The 17,977-nt window shown below is 43.4% G+C and overlaps 1 protein-coding gene across 3 annotated transcripts; it reads left to right on the top strand.

Annotated features, from left to right (window-relative positions):
• Nucleotides 1–36: 36 nt before the first annotated feature.
• On the top strand, nucleotides 37–17,234 carry ITGB1BP2 (integrin subunit beta 1 binding protein 2). Of its 3 annotated transcripts, none has more exons than XM_036016616.1 (11): nucleotides 37–546; nucleotides 798–847; nucleotides 942–998; nucleotides 1,075–1,217; nucleotides 2,334–2,428; nucleotides 2,534–2,592; nucleotides 2,941–3,011; nucleotides 3,135–3,234; nucleotides 3,503–3,616; nucleotides 3,865–3,927; nucleotides 16,556–17,234. In XM_036016616.1, the coding sequence occupies exons 1-11, from the start codon at nucleotides 483–485 to the stop codon at nucleotides 16,589–16,591; spliced, it is 852 nt and encodes a 283-aa protein (XP_035872509.1). In that variant the 5' UTR covers nucleotides 37–482; the 3' UTR covers nucleotides 16,592–17,234. The 3 variants fall into 3 exon arrangements, with proteins under 3 accessions (XP_035872509.1, XP_028378564.1, XP_035872508.1); XM_028522763.2 differs by lacking the exon at nucleotides 16,556–17,234 and adding an exon at nucleotides 4,283–4,687; XM_036016615.1 differs by lacking the exons at nucleotides 942–998; nucleotides 16,556–17,234 and adding an exon at nucleotides 4,283–4,687.
• Nucleotides 17,235–17,977: the final 743 nt, after the last annotated feature.

Here is a 17,977-nt window from a genome sequence, read left to right as displayed (position 1 = left end):
TTGGGTGCATACTGTGACTGAAGTGGTTGACAAAGATCGGTGCCATTGGTGGCACACAGAAATAATAGGATGGGAGGGAAGCTGTTTGAAAGAAAGAAAATGGACTGGGGTACCCTCATTGAGCTGGGAGGGGTCTCAATTGCTATTTGTTTCTGAGCAGCTGCTGGTATGTCAGAGGGTTGGAATTGGCATGGTAAATCTAAAACGGTCTCAGTGGTTAGCTGACCTCACCCTAGTTCCAAGCCCTACTCTGCCTGATCCTTTTCTTGAGCCTCAGAGCTAAAATGCTCCTGAGCTTTTTCCTATTGGCTGGGAAGACCAGTTGAAGTTCCCTTGCCCATGTTAGGAGGTGTACGCCTCCCGAACTAAAGATAGACACAGCTGGCCCTTCCAGGCAGCTAAAAGCTTCCAGACTAAGAGGTGTTCCCCACTCGGCAGCCAGACTCCTTGAAATACCCTTTTGGTAATTTATCAACGCCTCCATGTCTCTGCTGTGCCATAACAAAGGCTGTGGGCAGCACTTCGACCCCAGTACCAACTTTCCTGGTGAGTAATCCCGGTCTTGCCAGGGGGCACTGTGGGTGCTGGGGAGTGGTCATCTGTGGGCAGTCTGTTAAAGGACTGGAAATATTTAGCATACCTGCCCTAGATGAACTGGTCTGAGTGGTCTTTGATCTTTACTGATTGTTGTTTTTTTTACATTATATGGAAAACCCATAGCATGTAAACCTGGGGAAGAGGTAAGAGGTGACATTTGGTATCGTTTCCTTTCTTGATCCTTCGACCGGTATCCACAGATTCCTGTTGCCATCACCCTGGGATCCCAATCTTCCACGATGCACTTAAGGTGAGGTATAGGTGAGGGGTGGGGGCGGGTAGCAAGAGCCATTCCCAAAGGAAATACACCCAGGAATCTAAGCTGAGCTGGGTCTCGTTATCAGGGTTGGTCCTGCTGCCGGAAGCGAACTGTAGATTTCTCTGAGTTCTTAAACATCAAGGTAAATTTTCCTTAAGATTCTGCCCCTAACAGAAGGATTCTATCTCTAATCCTCCTCTCCTTATCCTGTGTACTAGGGCTGTACTGTTGGACCACACTGTGCTGAGAAGCCCCCCGAAGCCCCTCAACCTGAGGGCCCTGGCACAAGCAGTTCACTTCAGGAGCAAACACTGACTGCGATTCCCAAGTCAGCAGAGGCTTTGCTCCGAGAGAGGCCCAAGTAAAGAGGAGGTCCCAGGGTTTTTGCTACATTCATGGAGCTTTCTAGGACTGACTGATAATGGGTCACTGGGGTTTAGGAGCTAGGGAGATGTGAGGAGGGCCAGGTGTCAGGGCTTGGTGTATATTTCGTGTCATGGGGGAAATCTGCCTGGAAATAATAGTGTCCTTTGCTGTAGGGTGGTTTGGGGTGATGGGATAGGTATTTTAACAGAGCAGATAGCCCCTCATGAACACATACTTGGTTACAATGCAAGGTGAAGGGGGACTGATGGGAAGGACTTGATTCTCTTTTTGAAAGAGAGCTTTATAATAGTTTTTTTTTTTTTTTAATTTTATTTATTTCTTTTTAGAGGGGAAGGGAGGGAGAAAGAGGAGAGAAACATCATTGTGCTGTTGTTGCCTCGCATGCGCACACTACTGGGAACTTGGCCCACAACCTAGGCATGTGCCTTGACTGGGAATCAAACCACTGACCCTTTGGTTTGCAGGCCAGCCCTCAATCCACTGAGCTACACCAGCCAGAGCTAAAATAGTTTTTTTTAAAAATTGATGAGAGAGAGACAGGACAGGGGTAGAGAGAGAGAAACATGGATTTGTCGTTCCACCCATTGATGCATTCATTGGTTGATTCTGGTATGTGCCCTGACCCGGGGATTGAACCAGCAACCTTAGCCTATTGGAATGATGCTCCAACCAACTGAGCTACCCGGCCAGCACTAAAATAGTTTCATATCAAGAAAAGGATGCAGTAATATTGGCAGCCAGGAGGCTGCAGAGAAGAGTTAGTTAATTTTGTGGAAATAGTGCGCACAACAGAAGAAAGTCATATTAGGTCCACAGTTAATTAGAAGAAGAGGAAATGGTACAACTCTACAGAGAAATATGAGATTGAAAGCAACTGAGTAGATGGGCAAGAGAAGTCCTGGGGATTCTCCCAGGGTCAGGGATTTGGGATGCCACAGAGAGGAAAATTGGCAATGGGGCTGCTACCCCACCTCTCCAACCCTAAACCCACTTTCACCAGACCTCTTTGACTCCATTAGCACTGGGGAGTGTTGGAGCTGTCAATCATGGCTACTGAGTCAGAACTAAAGCACCCCCCCCTTATCCCTAGGTCAGAGTTGCCTCCAAAGCTGCTTCCACTAAATATATCCCAAGCCCTGGAAATGGCATTGGAACAGAAGGAATTAGACCATGAATCCGGAGCAGGTAACTGGGTTCTTAGTAGGACAGGCCTCACAGACTGGAATTTAGTGAAAGTGGCAATTGGGTGGAGGGAATGGGTAGGTTCCTGACTCTGTTTCCCTTGCCTAGGAATTGACAGTAGTCTGATCCGGACTGGTTCCAGCTGCCAGAACCCAGGATGTGATGCTGTGAGTGAGAGTTCGTGGGGGCTCAAGTGTGTGTTGAGATACACCCTAGGGATGACTGAGAAGAGATATGAGGTTGTGTGGGGTACACTTTTAAAAAAGATTTTATTGATTTTTAGAGAGGTGAAGGGAGGGAGAAAGAGAGGGAGAGAAACATCAATGTGTGGTTGCCTCTCATGCACCCCTTACTGGGGACCTGGCTCACAACCCAGACATGTGCCCTGATTGGGAATCGAACTGGTGACCCTTTGGTTCGCAGGCCAACACTCAATCCACTGAGACATACCAGCCAGGGCATGTGGGGTACACTTTAGAATGACCTGATTGTTTTTCTATTCTCTTTGATCTTAGGTTTACCAAGGCCCCGAGAGTGATGCTACTCCATGTACCTACCACCCAGGAGCACCTCGATTCCATGAGGGGTGAGGGAGAGGACTGGGTGGGCTGCGAGAAAGGCTTCTCCCACTGTTGTTCATAAGATAGTATAAGATAGGAGTGAAGGCTTGTGGGATTGGAAAAGGATTCAGCTGAATTATCTCCCTCAGGATGAAGTCTTGGAGCTGTTGCGGCATCCAGACCCTGGATTTTGGGGCATTCCTGGCACAGCCAGGATGCAGAGTTGGTAGGCATGACTGGGGAAAGCAGGTAAGCTCCAACTTTCCTGAACTCTTGATTAGAATCCAATTGCAGAAATGATTTTTCCTCCCTGTACCCTCATAGCCACGCTCTCTATCTCCTCCCTTTTGTATGGACCAGATAAGATACTGCTCCTTATCCCTCAATAGCCTAGAACCTTTACAATATAAGGTGGTGGTAATCTTTCTGAGGCCCTGTCTCTTTTCCACACAAACCATGAGAATGCCTCTTGGATTAAGAGTTAATTTTTTACCACCATTTCACATCTCCTCTTTAGCTACCAGCATCTTGCCGTCACGACTGGCACCAGACAGATTCCTTAGTAGTGGTGACTGTGTATGGCCAGATTCCACTTCCTGCATTCAACTGGGTGAAGGCCAGTCAAACTGAGGTGAGGAATGTCTGATGCCAGATAGGAGGCTAGTGACTTGGGTGATGTTACAATCTTCCAGGCAGAGTGGCTGTGTGTGGTTAACACGTGGGCTCCATAGTCCCCTGACGGGAAGGTAGGGCTGTTAGGCCATGGTTATCTGACTGACCTGTGGCTGTGTGGATCATACCCGTGACCTGGTTTGTTGTCATAATGACTCATTTTGACCTTCTGGCATTGTTACTAGCCCTGTCATTCTTTTCTCTCAGCTTCATGTCCACATTGTCTTTGATGGTAACCGTGTATTCCAAGCCCAGATGAAGCTCTGGGGGGTAAGTGAAGATAAGGGGGCGCAGGAGGGGGGCAGGTGGGGTGCAATGAAGAGAGGGTGTCTTCAGGACAGGAGCTGCTGTGGGGAAAAGTGGAGGTTTTCTCTTCATTTGCTTTGAAATTCTCTCACCTTCTCCCTCTCCTCCCCCTTTTCCCTCTCTGCTTCCTTCCTTCCTTCCTTCTTTCTCTCTCTCCCTTACTATGTTGTCTTATTCGTACATCTTTCCCCCCCAACCTTACATTTGGATTTTTCTCCCTGTCATTTATCGCCATCCCACTCTGACCTTGATCCCTTTGATTTCCTCATTTTCTCTTTTTTTTTTTCTCTCCGTTCCTCTACCTTTCCCTCTCCCTCAGGTCATAAACGTGGAGCAGAGCTCTGTCTCCTTGATGCCATCCCGGGTTGAAATCTCCCTGGTCAAGGCTGACCCAGGATGCTGGGCCCAGCTGGAGCACCCTGACTCGCTAGCTGAGAAGGCTAAGGCAGGGGTTGGGTTAGAGATGGATGAGGAAGAATCTGAGGATTCAGATGATCTGAGCTGGACAGAGGAGGAGGACGAGGAGGAAGCGATGGGGGAATAGGGACACCAGACAGTCGAGTGTCGGGACAGGACCTCACTGACTCTCTTAGGGTCTCAGAGACCAGGGTCTGGTTGGCCGTGTGGTATTGAGCAGCAGGAGGCTGAAGGAGGGGAGAACAAAAGTATCCAAACCATGCTGTTTTTTTTTTCCCTTAAATAAATCTTGTATTCTACAGTTTCACATAGTGTCGTTCTCTCACCTCACCACGTAAAACTGTATTCATTCCCCCCAACTTCTGTGTGTGTTGGGCACACACGTGCGGAAACAAACACATGAACATTCGATCCAGTCTTCACAGCCACCAGGTGTTTACTGAGTACTTACTATGTGCCCAGTTACGGGTTAGGTGGTTCAGAGATATTTGAGGAACAGCGGACTTATTCATTCCTCTCAGGATAATTACAGTCTGGCCGACAAGCCATGGCTAAGCTACAGGAAATGATAATAAACATTATCAGGTAGTTCAACTGAGTGCTAAATTGTGCAGTCCAGTTCTTAAGAGCTGTAGGAATTGAGAGAATGGAGAGATTAGTGTGGACTGGAAGTAGAAAGGGAAGGCTCCACGGAAGAAGTACTTTTTATTTTTTACAGCTTTATTGAGATACAGTTCATACACCATACAACACCCATTTAAAGTGTAAAATTCAGTAGTTTTTTTTTTTTTAGCATACTCAGTTGTGCGACCACAGTCCATTTTAGAACATTTTCATCACTCCAAAAGAAACCCTGTAGCCGTTAGCAGTCGCTCCTAATTTCCCTTCGAACTCATAGCCCTGGGAAATCACTAATCTCCTTTCTGCCTCCATGGATTTACCTACCGTGGCTATTTCATATGAATGGACTCGTACACTATTTGTTCTTTTTTGACCGGCCTCCCAGAATAATATTTTCAAAGTTCAACCACGTTTAACAGGTATCAGGACTTCACTCCTTCTTGTGAACAAGTAATACCCCACTGTGTGATACACCACGTTTGTTTATCTATTCATCGGATGAAGGACATTTGGGTTTTTCCCACTTTTTGGCTATTGAGAGTAATGCTTCTCTGAACATCCACGTACAGTAGAAGTTTTTATGTGGACCTATGTTTTCATTTCTTTTGGGTGTATACCTAGGAGTGTAACTTCTGAGTCAAATGGTAACTTGAACCTTTTGAGCAACTGCCTGTCTCCAAAGAGACCGCACTGTTTTACATTCCCACCAGCTGTGTAAGAGGGTTCCAGTTTCTCCACATCCTCAATAACGGTCATTTGTCTTGTTTTATTATATCCATCCTGGTCAGTACACAGTGGAATCTCATTGTGATTTTAACTTGCATTTCCCTGATGGCTAATGATGTTGAGTATCTTTACATTTGCCTGTTGGCAATTTGTCTCTTAATTTGGAAAAATGTCGTCATACCCTTTGCCCATTTGCTAATTGGGTTATTTGTCTTTTGATTGAGTTGTAAGAGTTTTTAAAAATATATTTTGGAGACAAGTCTCTTGTCAGATACATGATTTATAAGTATTTTCTCACATCATGTGTGTTGTTATTCCACTTCTTCGATGGTGTTGTATGAAGTCCAGTGACTCTACTTTTCCTTTGGTTTCTTATGCTTTAATGTCATATCCAAGAAACCACTGCCTAATCCAAGGTCGTGAAGATTTGCTCCTATTCTTTTCTTCTAAGAGTTTTATTTCTTGAAACTAAAGATTCTTGAAAACTAAAACTAAGAGTTTTAGTTTTAGCTCTTACATTTAGGTCTTTGGCCCATCTTGAATTACCTTTTGTATGTGGTCCGAGGGAGAGGGTCTAACTTTACATTTATGCATATCGATATCCAGTTGTCCCGGCACCATTTTTTGAACAACTCCTCTGTCCCCATTGAATTGTCTTGGCGCTCTAGTTGAAAATCAATTGACTATAGTTCCGGCCCACATGGCTCAGTTGGTTTGGCGTCATCCTGCAAACTGAAAGGTCACTGGTCCGAATTCCAGTCAGGGCACATGCCAAGGTTGTGGGTGTGGTCCCAGCCTGGGGCATCAAGTGCACTGATCTTAATGTACAACTTTTTTCTATCTTCTTTTCAAAATCAGAGGACCAGCAGCTACCCAGAAATCCAGGAGAGGATGGAGGTGAGGAATCAGGAAGTTCAAGTAACCCTTGTTGCATATAAACTTCATATATGCAATTTCAAATTTATAGTGTTGATAAAGCAGTGTACTAGCTCATTTTACATAACTAAAGCCTAAAATATAAGAAATTTTCAAGCAGGCATATAACATTGATAACAACAACCATAGCTACCATTTCTGATACAAACTAACCTGCCAGGCACCATGCTAAGCGCTTTGCACATATTATCTAATTTAATCCCCCACTTCCCACTATGAAATCTTTATATTTGTTCACATTAATACAGATCCTCTCCCTGTCTCCTTTTATACTTCTCATTTCTCCTTACAGTGCTCTGTATCCTATCCCCTCACGTCTTCCCAGAAACCTTAACGCTGTTACTTATCCTTTCTCTTAACTGTTTATTCAACCTCTCCCTCTTGTTGGTTATTTTCATAGGCATTTAAATAGGCTCAGGTCTCTCCAATCTTACACCATTTCCCTTGAGTTCACACCCCTCTCCAGCTACTACTTGACTCTCTTCTCTCCTTTATAACTAAACTCAAAATAACTAGTTTTTCCATTTCCTTCTTCCTAATCCCTTCACAACACACCTCAGTCTGTCTTCCAACCTCCTTGATCTATGGTGATCAAGTCACCATGGGCCACCAAGTCACCAAATCCAGTGGATACTCACTTTTAGTCCTCACCTGGCTTGATCTCTCCAGAAAAATCTGACACCCAGGATGGTGTCTTCCTTGAAACGCATTGGCTTCTATGACCCACCGCGCTCCTCTTGGTGGTCCTTCTACATCTCTGGCCATTCCTTCTGGTCTCCTTTGCAGGCTCCTCCTCTTCTACCTGGCCATTCGGTGATGAAGTTCTTAAGGACGCAGCCCCTAGGCTTTCTGTCTTATATGTAACTCTTCCAGACACTCTCATCTATGCCCATGGTTTGCACTGTCACCCACATGCCGATGGCTCGCACATTTTTCTCTCCAGGACGTATCTTTCCTTTGAAGTCCCGAGCTGAGTGTTATAGTACTAATAGCTAACACATATTTAGAACAGCGTCTGGCATATAGCAAGTACTATGTAAGTGTTTGCTATTACTAGTGCTATTACTCCTCTTTCTCTTCATCAAAAGCTTTCGCCTCAGACTATTTGGAAAGTTGGGATGTTTTTTTCTTAGGAGGGACACATCTCCAGTATCTGATTTTATAATGTTTCAGTAAGAAAATGGTGTTTCCTTGCCGGTCAGATTTTGCTATTCTTTTTTAAAAATATATTTTACTGATTGTGCTATTACAGTTGTCCCATTTTTTTTTTAAGATTTCTTTATAGAGGGGAAGAGAGGGAGAGAAACATCAATGTGTGGTTGCCTCTCACATGCCCCCTTCTGGGGACCTAGCCTGCAACCCAGGCATGTGTCCTGACTGGGAATCAAACCAGGGACCCTTTGATTCATAGGCAGGTGCTCAATCCACTGAGCCACACCAGCCAGGGCCATTTCCTCAGATTTTTATAAATGAGGAAACCAAGGCTTGAAAAAGGAAATAGCTTGCTTGAGGTCACAAGGCTACTGATTAAAACCTCAGTCATTGCTAAGGGCCGTCCTGGAGCCATTTAAGAATACCCCAAACCTGAGGGCCCCACTGGGATCGTAGAAGAGGAACTTGACACCATACCCCTGTGGCCTAGCAGAGTCCCCCTGACAAGCCTGACTGGAAACCAGCAAGGCCCTTGGTGGATCAATGAGATCTCACACTGATATAAACACTTTCCCAAACAACTTCTGTGTCTCTGATCACATCATCGCCAACCTCAGTGGGCTTTCCAGCTCTTTTGCCTTTCACTGCATCCAGACCAGTCATTATCTCCCAGGTACACCAGACTCAGTGCTACTGTGTCTGGGACCCCTGTCTCCACTGTCCTCTTTCTCTTTCCTCCTTCCCGCTCCCCAAGTCCCAGTGCACTGCTACAAGGAGCCCCAGGCAGACCAGTGTGAATTCACGCTGTCCAGTTTCAGCATGGCCCTTGCCGCAGCTCAGCAACCCTTCTGTTTGTCTCATACATTCCTGGCACTCTCCCCACAGGGGCTGTTCCAGACCTTCCTCTTCTCAAATTCCAGCTCCTCCTGTTCCACTCTTTCAGAATAACACACACACTTTCAGCAGATGCTTGGCAATTCAATAACATCTTAAAACTTTTTTTTTTATGGAGAATTTCAGATGTACGAAAGTAGACAATAATAATATAATGAATCCTCATATACCACTCCACTTCAACTAGTAGCAAGTCTTGGGCATTCTTGTTCCCTCTGTGTCCTCCTTCCGATATTGTTTGGAGCAAATCTCAGACATGTTATCATTCCATACCTAAGTATTTCACGATGTATCTTTAAAAGGTAAGGATCCTTTTTTTAAAAAATCACAATTGTAATACCATTAGCACACATAAAATTAACAAGCAGTAATCCCTTAAATTTCATCAAATACTAAGCCAGTATTTCAACTTTCAGTAGTTTCATAAATGTCCAAAGAAGTGTTTATGGTTTTGTTTTGTTTTTTGTTTTGGTTTGAATCAGTCTCCAGATAAAGCCCACACATCGTGATTGGTGGATACGTATTATGTCACTTTTAAACTAAAGGTTCCCTTTCCTTTCTTCTTTTCCTTGTAAATTTTGGTTGAGGAAATTGGATTGTTTTTCAATAGAGTTTCACCCAGTCTAGCTTTTGCTGATTACATCTCCGTTGTAATAGTTTACTTGTTCCCTTGACCTCTCATGCATGTTGGTAAAATCAATAACATCTGTACAACGCGTCTTTTTTATTTGTTGTCATGTTTTCAGCGATGTGAGCAAATTGTCCATGTGACCAAAGAAATAGAGGGTTTCTGGCTTGGAGAGTGACTCAGGAAGGAGCTGGGACCTCTTTATCAGGACTGAAACAGATGGTTGGGGTCAAAGCTCAATAAATAGTAACAGAAGTCTAGGCAAGATAGGAGGGTGAGGGGCCACGCAGTGTCAGATTTCCCGTCTGCTGGTATGTGGAGCAGGACAGGCAGGGGAGGAATGATCAGGCTGAAGTCAGAACTGGAAAAGGAGAGGTAGCACTTCAGGCAGCAGCTGGGATTATTTCTCCGGGGATTACTCTATTTGCTATACCCCGTTTTCTAAATATATCTCACTCATTTCCACCTCTGTGCTCTGGCCCAGGATGTTTCCTCCGCTTGGGGTAGCATCTCCTTTCCCTCCCACCTATCCAAAGCCTACTTATCTTGAACACCCAGCACAAGTTCCCTCTTTTCCACATTTTCATATTTTCGCTTGTAGAGTCATAAAACCTCTCTGAAAGGATACCTAAGAGATTGTTGATTGCTTTCCCAGGAAGGGAACTGGATGGCCCGAGGACAGGGCTGGAAGGGAGAAAGCTGTTACTGATGTGTTGCAAGAGGGACAGTTATTCTGATGAGAGTATCTAATACGAAGTCTGTGGAAGGAGAAGCACGGAGATTGGAATTTGTAGTTTGAGGAGAAAGAGAAAGGTCTGGAACAGCCCCTGTGGGGAGAGTGCCAGGAATATATGAGACAAACAGAAGGGTTGCTGAGCTGTGACAAGGGCCATGCTGAAACTGGACAGCGTGAATTCACACTGGTCTGCCTGGGGCTCCTTGTAGCAGTGCACTGGGACTTGGGGAGCGGGAAGGAGGAAAGAGAAAGAGGACAGTGGAGGCAGGGGTCCCAGACACAGTAGCACTGAGTCTGGTGTACCTGGGAGATAATGACTGGTCTGGATGCAGTGAAAGGCAAAAGAGCTGGAAAGCCCACTGAGGTTGGAGATGATGTGATCAGAGACACAGAAGTTGTTTGGGAAAGTGTTTATATCAGTGTGAGATCTCATTGATCCACCAAGGGCCTTGCTGGTTTCCAGTCAGGCTTGTCAGGGGGACTCTGCTAGGCCACAGGGGTATGGTATCAAGTTCCTCTTCTATGATCCCAGTGGGGCCCTCAGGTTTGGGGTATTCTTAAATGGCTCCAGGACGGCCCTTAGCAATGGCTGAGGTTTTAAGCAGGTGGAATTCATCACTGGAACTGGAGCTTCTGCTAGAGGCATGGTGTAAACGTCATTTAAAAATTACATATAAACTACTCTTTGTTGAGCTTTTACTATAATTTAAGCACCGTAATAAAGATATATTTTTTTCTCTGTTCTCCCTGAGATATATGTATGTATGTTTGTTCTCATGAAATTTCATAACAGTATACTTTTTAATCCTCACTCGAGGACATGCTTATTGATTTTAGACAGTGGGGAAGGGAGGGAGAGAGTAAGAGAGAAACACTGATGTGAGAAACATTGATCAGTTGCCTCTCACATACACCCAGACTGGGGACCAAACCTGCAACCCAGGTCTGGGCCCTGGCTGGGAATTGAACCCATAACTTTTCAGTTCATGGGACAGCACTCCAACCAACTGAACCACACTGGCCAGGGCTCATGACTGTGTTTTTAAAAGCATTATTATTGTTTTTGAAATAATTTCTTAAAATGTTATTTATTTATTTTTGAGAGGGGAAAGAAAGGGGAAAGAGAGGGAGAGAAACATCAATGTGTGGTTGCCTCTTGCATACCCACCACTGGGGACCCAGCCCGCAACCCAGGCATGTGCCCTGCCAGGGAATCAAACAGGCAACCCTTTGGTTCCCAGGCTGGCTCTTAATCCACTGAGCTACACCAGACAGGGCTATTATCATCTTTTTAATAGATGAGGAATCTGAAGCTCAGGGAGGTTACATAATTTTCCCTAGGTCAAATGGCTCTTAAGTGCCAGAGCTTGGAGTCGAATTCAGGTCTGACCACAAAGCCTGTGCTCTTTGGTGACAGCCACACTTCCCTCTAATAAATTAATCTTATTTTCCAATGACACCTGTTGTAAAATTACAGATGCATTACCAGCAAAAAAGAAGCATACACAGGGCCCTGGCTGGTGTGGCTCGGTGGATTGAATGCTGGCCTGTGAATCGAAGGATCGCCGGTTTGATTCCCAGTTAGGGCCCATGCCTGGGTTGCAGGCCAGGTCCCCAGTAGAGGACACGTGAGAAGCAACCACACATTGATGTTTCTCACACTCTCTTCCCCTCTCTAAAAATAAATAAATAAATAAAATCTTCCCCCAAAAGTTTAGTTTTTGTTTTGTTTTGTTTTGTTTTGTTTTTACCAAAAAGGAATCATACACAGTTTCAAGCTTCTGGTGAGTAAGGAGTTAACTGAGTAGGATGGAAGAGCTGCTTGGGTGCAGTATGACTCCCCAGACTAAGTTGCTCTGACAGAAAATGGAGGAGAGGGTGACGGATTTAAGACAGGGGTGTCAAACTCATTTTCACCAGGGGCCACATCAGCCTCACGGTTGCCTTCAAAGGGCCGAAATAGCTTTAGAACTGTATAAATGTAACTACTCCTTAACTGTTGAGGAGTTGAAATTACATGCAGCCCTTGGAAGGAAACCGCCAGGCTGATGTGGCCCCCGGTGAAAATGAGTTTGACGCCCCTGATTGAAGAACTATGTCTTCATTCAGGCTGCCATAACCAAGTACCATAGCCTGGGTGGTTTATAAACACAGAAATGTAAATCTTAGAGTTCCAGCGGCTGAAAGTCCAAGATCAGGGCGCCCTCTGCCCGATGGAGAGCAGAGAAAGCAAGCTCTGTCCTGAAGCCCAGAAGGGCACCCATCCCATTCATGACCTCATCCAGTCCTAATTACCTCCCAAAGGCCTCATCTCCTAATCCCATCACACTGGGGATAGGATTTCAACATAGGAATTTTAGGGGGACACGGTCAGTCTATAACAGGATACCGTATTTTGCCGTGTATAATGCGCAGTGTTTTGCCCAAATTTTTGAGGGAAAAATAAGGATGCACATTATACGTAGGTAATACTAAGTCCGTATCTATATGAATGTTTTTCTTTTATTTATGTTTATGTGTTAACAGTGTAACTCTAGAAAACAATAACAATATCCATATGCAAAATAGTACCCTGGGATACAATCATCAGTTTTGTTTCTAAATATAAATTTAAAAAAATGGAATGAAAAAATTAAAACGAAAGATTTTTTTTCCCTGAAAGTTTGAGCCAAAATTGTGAGTGTGTCTTATACACGGGAGCGCATTACACATGGCAAAATGCGGTAGTTCTACAGGTAGGAGTGAAAAGTAATGTGGCCATGCTACTTTTTTGTGTTCTTTGAGTTTAAGCAGCTCACTCCTTCCTCAGTGCCTCTGTCCCGTCTGATTCCCCTACCTGGGGATAGTCTTTCTCTAGGTCTTTGAATATCTAGCTCCTTGTCATTCTTGTCTCAACTCAAATATCACCACTCATGATAGAAACCCAATTCATTACCTTCAAAATTCAACAATAAAAGGAGAAAATCAGCTCTGGCTGGTGTGGCTCAGTGGATTGAGTGCTGACTTGTGAGCTGCAAGGTTGCTGGTTCAACTCCCAGTCAGGGCACATGCCTGCGTTGCGGGTCAGGTCCCCAGTTGGGGGCATGTGAGGCGAACCAATTGATATATCTCTCACACACTGATGTTTCTGTCCCTCTCTTTCCTCTCTCTCTAATAGTAAATAAGTCAAATCTTTAAAACATGAAAATAAAATAAAGGGAGAGAATCAAGCATTTATCCTGCTTTTCCTAGATGAATTGGGTAACAAAATAGTGCGATGAGAGACATGTCTTTTCACAAACCTATTCCAATGAAGAAAAGTAATAGTAAAATTAGAATATCACCATTCTGCAACCCTCGATACACAGATATATATAGTAAACATTAACACAGGGGTGTCAAACTCATTTTCACCGGGGGCCACATCAGCCTTGTGGTTGCCTTCAAAGGGTCAAATATAATTTCAACTCCTTAACAGTTAAGGAGTAGCTACATTTATACAGTCCTAAAATTACATTCAAATTACATTCAGCCCTTTGAAGGCAACTACGAGGCTGATGTGGCCCCTGGTGAAAATGAGTTTGATACCCCTGCATTTATAGCTTCTAAGATGACAAAAAGACATCAAACATCATGTCTATCCTGTAAGCATACTAAAGGGATGGAAGCCAAGTTTGATCTAGTCTCTGGATCTGGTTGCAAATTTGCAAGAAATACAGGAGAACTGTCCTATGCGTGTACAATTAGCAAAATCCACAGTGAGGAACTGAGTTCTTTCACAAAAAAATCACATCTCAGAGAGGCCTTTTTTGACCATGCTCTCTAAACCAGCACCTACTATCCAAGTTACTATCACATTACCCTGTTTGACGTCGCCATAGCCCATATCAACTGAGATTTCCCTACATAAGAAGCAATATAGCATTAACAGTTGGGAGGACAAAACTAGAACATCAGGCTGCCCGGGTTCAAATCTTGACTCCTCCACAAGTCTTTCCACACAATTTCCAGTACCTAAAACTGCCCAGCACACACCTAATACGTACTCAATAAATATTTGTTGAGTGAGAGGTCTGAATTAGGGTGGCAAACAACATATAGGAAAGAGACATGTAAGATATTTAATGGGAAGAAAAATACCTTAGACTTGATTTTTTTTTTTTTTTTTGTGATAGGGCAGGGGATGGTATAAGATGACTCCAAGGCTTCAAGCTTAAGTAATGGATAGAAGGCTAATGTTAGGGGACTAATTGGTAATGGAAAAATATATAATAAAGATTAAATTTAAAAAATAAAAGCAATGACCTGGCTGGCGTAGCTCAGTGGATTGAGCGCGGGCTGCGAACCAAAGCATCGCAGGTTCGATTCCCAGTCAGGGTACGTGCCTGGGTTGCAGGCCATGACCCCCAGCAACCGCACATTGATGTTTCTCTCTCTCCCTCCCTTCCCTCTCTAAAAATAAATAAATAAAATCTTAAAAAAAATAAAAGCAATGAAAAATGCTCACAAAAAAAGAAGGCTAATGCTTTTAATAGGAATAGGAAAATGAGGAACTAGAACTAATACTATTTGGATATTCTGATAATGAATTTTATTTTAGATACAAGTTTGAGATGATGGCAAAACATGAGTGAAAATGCTAGCAGGCAGTTAATTAAAATGCAGAAATGGAATTCATGAGAAAAGTCAGCATGGAACATAGATTTGAGTATCGTCTACATCAATGAGACACTTAAATATTCAACTTGCTGGTATGAGAGCTTCCTTCATCTTTACAAAACAGAAACTTGCTGAGGTGAATACAGTGGAAAACAAAATATGTGAAGCCTTACATTTTTTAAATAAAGATTTTGTTTATTTATTTTTAGAGAGGGAAAGGAACATCAATGTGTGGTTGCCTGTCAAGGACCCCCTACTGGGGACCCGGCCTACAACCCAGGCATGTGCCCTGACTGGGAATCGAACTGGCGGCCATTTGATTTGAAGGTCAGCACTCAATCCACTGAGCCACATCAGCCAGGCCATGAAGCTTTAAATTTCTTCTTCAGAGGAAGTCACTGTTAGTAGTTTGGGGTGTATCCTTCAAACATTTTCTATGCATTTGCAAACATATATTGGCATACAACACATGGAGACATAGTAAAAGTCTGAGTGGAAACTTACATACATATGGAGAAGTGTTTTTTTTTTTCTTTTTTGGCCAGTCTGGAATCATTCTGTAATATCTTTCAGTAACTTGCATAGTCTTTAGGCATATCACCTTATAGTCCTTGAAGATATTCCCATGTTAATATGTATAGATCTTTGACATTCTTTCTTTTGCTACATAGTACTTTATTACATGGATATGCCATAATTTAACTATCCCGCCACTGAGGAACACTTAGGTTGTTTGCAATTTTTTTGTTATTACATATTATGCAGCAGTGAAAATCGTACATGTATCTTTGAATATTTGTGCTCATATTTCTTTAGGATAGATTCATGGAAGTTTGCTGGAAAGGCATACACATTTCTGTTAAAGATTTTTATTTATTTTTAGAGAGTGGAGGGGAGGGAGAGAGAGAAACATCAATGTGTGGTTGCTTCTCGTGAGCCACCCCACTCGGGACACAGCCAACAACCCAGGTATGTGCCCTAACTGGGGATCGAACTGGCAACCCCTTGGTTCGCAGACCAGTGCTCAGTCCGCTTAGCCACACCAGCCAGAGCCATACACATTCTTATGCATCTAAAATGTTAATAGATGCTGCTCCATTTTCCTTCATAAAGGCTCTTGAAATTTACATGACTATCCAACAGTTTCCCCATGATCCTCATCAATACTTTGGCATCAATTAAATTTTTTTTTTTTTACCAACCAGATGTTCAAATAATGGTACCTGATTTTTTTTTATTGTTGTTCAAGTACAGTTGTCTCCATTTTCCCGCCACCACTTTGCCCTGCTGTACCCACCCCCACCTCCCACCCTCAGTCCTTCCTGGTATCTCATTTTTTAAAAATATTTTTCATTGCCCTGGCTGGCGTAGCTCAGTGGTTTGCGTGCAGGCTGCGAACCAGGCATCGCAGGTTCGATTCCCAGTTAGGGCACATGCCTAGGTTGCAAGCCATGGCTCCCAGCAACCGCACATTGATGTTTCTCTCTCTCTCTTTCTTTTTCTTTCTCCCTACCCTCTCTAAAAATAAATAAATAAAATTTTTTTTTAGATTTTTAAAGATTTTATTTATTTTTAGAGAGAGGAGAAGGAAAGGAGAGAGGGAGAGAAACATCAGTGTGTGGTTGCCTCTCACGCGCCCCCTACTGGTGACCTGGCCTGCAACTCTGGCATGTGCCCTGACTCGGAAATGAATTGGGGACCCCTTGGTTCACAGGGCGGTGTTCAGTTCACTGAGCCACACCAGCCAGGGCTCATTTTTATTTTACATTTCCTCTGAGTGTAGGAGAGGGTGAGGATTTTACCGAATATTTATGTATAGACTTTTAATTAAACTCTCTTTTCAGCTTCCATGGGTCTTGTCCATTCTCTGCTGTACCTGATGTCTTGGATCCTGGAACTTTCCGTAGTTTTACTGGTAAAATGGCTCCTTCTCATCTGTGTCCTTCTCTGCACTAGACCGAAATTTCTTCCCAGACACTATTTCAGCTACCATTTCTCAAATGGCTTTCCTACTACTAGAGAACCCTTGGAACTTCTTGTCCTTTGGAGTTTGTATGTATTTTATATATTATTTTAGTGTACCTTTACAAGTGTCTCAGAAGGGAATTGAAATGTTATATTTGTCATATATGTAATTCCCATATGTAACTGCCTCTCTATTCAATTCCGTTGATCTGTTTGTCTATTCTTGAACCATATTACAGCTTTATATAATAATTTGATACCTGGTAGGTAAGTCTTCCCTTGTTAACCCCTCTTAAAAGTTTCTTGGCTCTTTTTGCATATTCTTCCAGTTTGAATTCAGAACCAACTTGCTAAGTGTTTCCACCCTATCCCCCCAAATCCCGATGGGATTGTTATGGAAATTTAGTTACTTGAAATTTTTTTAATTATGAAACTTCTCCTTCAGGAATATTGTACATCTATCCATTTGTCATATTTTCATAGTTGTAGACTTCAGTAATATTTTTTAAAGATCTTATTTATTTATTTTTAGAGAGAGGGGAAGGGAGGGAGAAAGAGAGGAAGAGAAACATCAATGTGTGGTTGCCTCTCACACACCCACAGCTGGGGACCTGACCTGCAACCCAGGCATGTGCCCTGGGAATCGAACCAGCGGCCTCTCAGTTCATAGGCCAGCACTCAATCCACTGAGCCACGACGGCCAGGGCAATGTTTTATAGTTTTATTCATGTAAGTTCTTTTTTTCTTTTAAGATTTTATTTATTTATTTTCAGACAGAGGGGAAGGGAGGGGGAAAGAGAAGAAGAGAAACATCAATGTGTGGTTGCCTCGAATGTCCCCCACTGAGGACCTGGCCTGCAACCCAGGCATGTGCCCTGACTGGGAATCAAACGGGCGACCCTTTAGTTCGCAAGCCAGTGCTCAGTCCACTGAGCTACACCAGCCAGGGCTCATGTAAGTTCTTTGTACGTTTTTTGTTAGGTTTATTCCCACATTTTTTTTTTTTACTACTGTAAATGGGATCTTTTTTTCCTCCATTTGGATAATTGAGGTTTTTGTTGTTGTTGTTTTTTGAGAGAGAGAAAAACATTGATTTGTTGTTCTGCTTATTTGTGCACACATTGGTTGATTCTTGTATGTGCCCTGAACCAGGGATCGAACCTGCAACCTTGGCATATCAGGATGAAACTCTAATCAACCGAGCTACCTGGCCAGGGCCAGATATTATTTTTCTATAGAGAAGTTATTGATTTAAAACCTAAACTCTTCTAGGTGAAGAGATTAAGAAGTACAAATAGGTA

This window comes from Phyllostomus discolor, chromosome X (assembly GCF_004126475.2).
Source record: "Phyllostomus discolor isolate MPI-MPIP mPhyDis1 chromosome X, mPhyDis1.pri.v3, whole genome shotgun sequence".
Taxonomy (NCBI): domain Eukaryota; kingdom Metazoa; phylum Chordata; class Mammalia; order Chiroptera; family Phyllostomidae; genus Phyllostomus; species Phyllostomus discolor.
The sequence above is the reverse complement of the archived record's forward strand: the minus strand, read 5'-3'. Positions and strand labels throughout refer to the sequence as shown.